We start from the raw sequence: 4,797 nt of genomic DNA on the forward strand, positions 1-4,797 counted from the left end.
AGGCTCATGGTTTGTCTTCTCCAAACAAACTAAGCTGTAAACCAAGAACATACCTTAATTACAGCTCATGGTTTGCCCTAGAGCAAGACAAAGTACAAGCTCTGGTTTGGACAACATACTAAGCAAAACCATGGCTTAGGCCAGAAACTGCAGTAGCAGCAGCATTGGAGAAGTACAGCAACCATGAACTTCTCTCGAGGGACCTGCTCAATCATGGTGTAAGTAATAATATTTTTGGTAATGTTTTAAATGAGCTTAGGTTGAGATTTGAAATAACTAGTTGCAACCTAATGTTACACAGCCTTATTATAAAGACACAGACATAATCGTCTTTGAAGCATTTTATTGGCATAGAATTTCATAAACTGCTGTTTCCCCTAGTGTAATTAACTACATCTTCACATACAAAATTTTACAAATACATCAAGTGTCCTTCAAGTGTTTAGAAGAAGCACCATCATAAATAAAATTTTGATGGAGAATAGAAACTTACTGCCAGAGTAAACAGATGAATTGCTGAAAAACAAGATAAGGCCACACAGACAAACAGCATGGAGTTTGGCACATGGAGGGCTGCTTCACATAGTAGGATTTAACCCACACATTAAAGCAGCCTTGAGTCACTTAATACATGGTTGCCTCTCACATTAGAGGAAGGGTTATAATTTAGCTTACATCACGGCAAATAGATTCCTGCATTTCAATTAAGTTTCATTGCTATGATGCATAAGCAACTTTCTTCTGCTTATTCGGTTAGATCAGCCCAGTCTAATCTAGGACAGATCTGCAATTCACTCTAGTATGGAAAATATCATACTTAACCTAGGACATCATCTAAGCAATAGCCTAGCTGAAAAAGAGAAGTAGACATTTCTGCAAGGCACATTTTCTGGTTCTTGGTGACTCGCTAAAGCAGCTTTTGAATATCATCCTGGATCTTGATGGTTTCAAAACGCCTGCTGTAACGCTTGAAAGGCACTCCATCACGGCTTATGAGGAACTTCTCAAAATTCCATGCGATGTCACTGCGACACACGGGGGACCAGATGATGAACTGTGGGTTGGTCATCAGAGACACGGGGTCATCATGTGGAAAGGGCAACTCTTTCTTCAGGAATTTGAAGAGTGGGTGAGCGTTTTCCCCATTCACCTCACACTTCTCAAAGACACTGAAGTTGGGCTCATACCCATTGCCTGGGCGGACATACTTTAGTGAATTCAGGATCTCCTCGTTGGTGGCATTTTCCTGTAAAAAGGAGAGAGAAGATATATGCTTAATTCCAAATGTCAGAACAAAGTGTAACAAACAGCCACAGCAGCACCAACCAGGCTACTGACTTCTGCTTTATGTGACATTTTCTTTTGCTTCACCAACCCCTTCACCATGCCAATAGCAGCTTTGCAGAAACACTGGGCAAAAACATTCCCTTCCGTCGCAACTTGCTACAGTATCTTAGTTTAGTTCAGCAAACATATGGAGATTAAAGTTATGGAGAAAAGCAAGTTTTACCTACTAGTTCTATAAACTGCTCTGCTGCAGTTGCAAGGAGTTAGTAGGATCTGAAACTTCAAGTTCCTCATTGAAAGTAACATTTACAGAACAAATAGTTTCTTCCTCAAACATAAGTCAACTGATGTGACTTAAATATTCCCTAGCATATTGCCCAAGCAGTGATAGACATTTTGGGGTAGTGCTGTGGATGTCTCTTGACAAATAGCAGAAGGTCTTCAATAACTGGGCAGGAGGGGTGGGGAATGAAGCAATAAAAAGCACTTTTAAATTATTTCCAATTTAAGCCCTTACAAGCAGATTGTGATGTTGCCACACAGTTTAGGCAAGTACCCTAATTGGAAGTTTGTGCATAAGGGTTTAGATGTGCAATCAAAATGCACAGTTCAGCTTTGTACACTTTGACTATACAAACTGCTTCATCCCCTGCCCCATCTTGAGTACCCCGCTGCTTTTTGTCCCATTCAGAGAAATACTACTTCAAGCCTCAGTTCATGTAACACTAATATGTCCCTGCTGCACACTGCCTCCAAGGTGTGGCTGGGAACTGAAATTTTACAACACCCTTATCAATTCTGGTGAAGCAGGTATTTGTACATGCCAGTATCAGCAACCACCAGTGTGTTTTCTGCCATGATTGACCTTTTGGGTTGCATGCAACAAAATCATCCTGTTAGCACAAGGACTTCCTTCCACTTGTGCAACAAGCTTTCCTCTTCCACTCCTTGTGTGCCCCCCCCCATCTGCTCTGGACTGTTGGGGAGCCTCCAGAACAGACTGGAGACAAGGGAATAGGATTTCCTATTGTATGCCAGGTAGGGTTTGAAAAACAAGAAGCTTATTTACACCCCCTACTGAGCAAGATCTGTCAAAATGACTGAGCCAGTAAGTATTGTAAGAGCACAGCTGCTTTATTAGTTTCACAGAGGTAGAGTAGCCATCCTCTGAGCCAGCTACTTGGTTGAAAACTGCAGACTTCCAAGCCTTACCAAACTATCACCTCCCAATCCACATGCTCCAAATTACGATGGTAAAATGCATGTCTCAATTCCTGAATTTGACTGCTTGTCACTACCTGCTCCAACAACAAGAGGAGCAACTGGTCTATGCAGCCTTCCCCACTTTGTTCCTTGGTGTACAAAGTTTCTACTCACATCTGGAGAATACATTTATAGTATGAATATACCACTTTAATAGTCATGGAGAATCCTGAAAACCGTCGACTGGGAAATGTACCGGTAGCTTTGCAAGAGCAGCTCCCTTAAACTACAGTTCCCAGTATTCTCCTTGACTGCTGAAGCGGTACAGTAGCACTTTAAATGAAGTTCCTAATGCTGCCCTTCTCAAAAGAGGTAGCTGTAGCTGGTTCAGTCAAAACCACCATCCTCTTTTCCACTTCACACAAGTGGAGATGCACTGAAACGGCGGCATTTGACTGAGTGGGAAGGAAGCCATTACGCAGTTTAGCTTGTGAGCAGACGGGAAACTAGTAAGGTTGCAAAAGCAGCAGCCGCATGTCTACAGCACAACTTGTAGGGTGCTCTCTGCTGGAAAATGTAACAAACCCTTGCTTCCTCTCTCCGCTCCACAATCATCCAACAAGGTGCTGACTTGAGATGCAGAGCAAACTGGGTTAAGTGTCTCCTCGGGGCACGATTTCCCCCCACTATCAATGCCCCAAGGGGCTCTTGCAAACCTGTCCTGTGTTCGGCAGGCATAAAGCCAGCTTTTTTTGGGTGGGGGGCATTCATCATCGAAGCACTCGTATGCCCAGATAAGAGCCTGTAAAGCGGGGGGGGGGGGAATGTTGTGGCGATACGGAAGGCATCAATTTCAGCATCTGGGAAGGCGCGGTTCTTATCACAGAGAAGGCAGGGGTGGCTTGGGAGCCGTGATAGAGCTTCCAGGAACTAGGTTCACCCCCGCTCCATCGAGAGCAAGAGAGAAAATAAAGCTTCTGGCCCTGTGCAGAGTGCGCTCTTTCCTTCCTCCTCCCGCCCCTTCCTATAAACCTAGGACTGAGAAGCCTCCACACAAAGCAGCCCCCGCCCCCCATGAAAAGACCTACAAGTCGACTTGGGAGCTTGTGTCGCCCAAGGGCGCCGCGTTCCCTACGCAGCAGGAAAAGCTCCCAAGGGGAAGGTCTCCTCCTCCTCCCCCCCCGCCGCGCCCCCTCGACGGCGGCTACGGTACCTGGTGGCCGAATTGGTTGCACGGGAAGGCGAGCACCGTGAGCCCCTGAGGCCCAAAGCGCTGCTGGAGCTCTCGGAACTGCGTGAAGTCCCGGCTCGTGGTGCCTCAGAGGGAAGCCACGTTGGAGACCAGCACCACCCGGCCCAGCAGCGAGCCCAGGTCGACCGGCTCCCCGCCGCCCAGGGGCCGCACCAGCACTCCCGCCAGGCTAGACAGCGATGCTCCGGCCATGCTGCGAGCCATCGAGGATGCAGAGCAAGTGCGCGGCCCGGAGGCGCCTCTGGCCCTTTTCAGCGCGCCCAGCAACTCCACCCACCTCGCCATGGCTCTGTCTGGTCCCGGGGTGGGTGGGGCTAGCGGGAGAAAGCTCCGCCCATCGTCTTTGTCCTCGTCTGCCGCCGATAAACCCGCTTTCTTTTACTCCACCCCGTTTCCGACCGCTTCCCTGCCGCGAGCATTCTGGGCATGCGCTGGAACCCTGCGAATCGAAGGTCATTTTCAAACGCCGATTGCGAATGAGTGATTTGCTTGGCTCGAAGCCAGCGTGGTTTGCTGGCGTTTCTCTTCCTTTTGGATTAGTTTAATCATTCTCTTCTTCAAGATCCCACCTCACGTAAAGCACAGCCACTCTTCTGATGAAGGAGGTGGTTAGTTGCTGCTGGGGAGAGGAGACCAAGCAGCAACTAACCACCTGTCCCGTTTCTTAGGAAGCAGAAGCTGATTCCTAAGGTGTCTGATTTGGCATGGCTCAAAGCTTAAGGTGGGCTGCATGCCCCAAGTTGCTTATCTGTCATTGTCGTTGAGTCATCATGCTTTTTTGTGTGTTGTGCAAACAAAGGTTCTGAAGGTTATTTTATGTCTCGAAGGGGACGCTCACAGTCATGGGAATGCATGATGTGGGGTACAGCAAAGCTTATTTTGGAGTTCAGAACGTGATGATGATGATGATGATAATATTTATATCCCGCCCATCTGGCTGAGTTTCTCCAGCCACTCTGGGCGGCTCCCAATCCAATGTTAAAAACAATACAGCATTAAATATTAAAAACTTCCCTAACAGGGCTGCCTTCAGATGTCTTTTAAAGATAGGATAG

At 47.1% G+C, this 4,797-nt stretch overlaps 1 protein-coding gene across 1 annotated transcript; it reads right to left on the reverse strand.

The window, feature by feature from the left end:
- Nucleotides 1-326: 326 nt before the first annotated feature.
- On the reverse strand, nucleotides 327-4,074 carry GPX1 (glutathione peroxidase 1). Its single transcript, XM_079966547.1, has 2 exons — nucleotides 3,704-4,074; nucleotides 327-1,246 (listed from the first exon to the last, which is right to left on the reverse strand). The coding sequence occupies exons 1-2, from the start codon at nucleotides 4,025-4,027 to the stop codon at nucleotides 908-910; spliced, it is 663 nt and encodes a 220-aa protein (XP_079822673.1). The 5' UTR covers nucleotides 4,028-4,074; the 3' UTR covers nucleotides 327-907.
- Nucleotides 4,075-4,797: the final 723 nt, after the last annotated feature.

Source organism: Podarcis cretensis (genome assembly GCF_951804945.1).
Source record: "Podarcis cretensis genome assembly, chromosome: 2".
Lineage (NCBI taxonomy): Eukaryota > Metazoa > Chordata > Lepidosauria > Squamata > Lacertidae > Podarcis > Podarcis cretensis.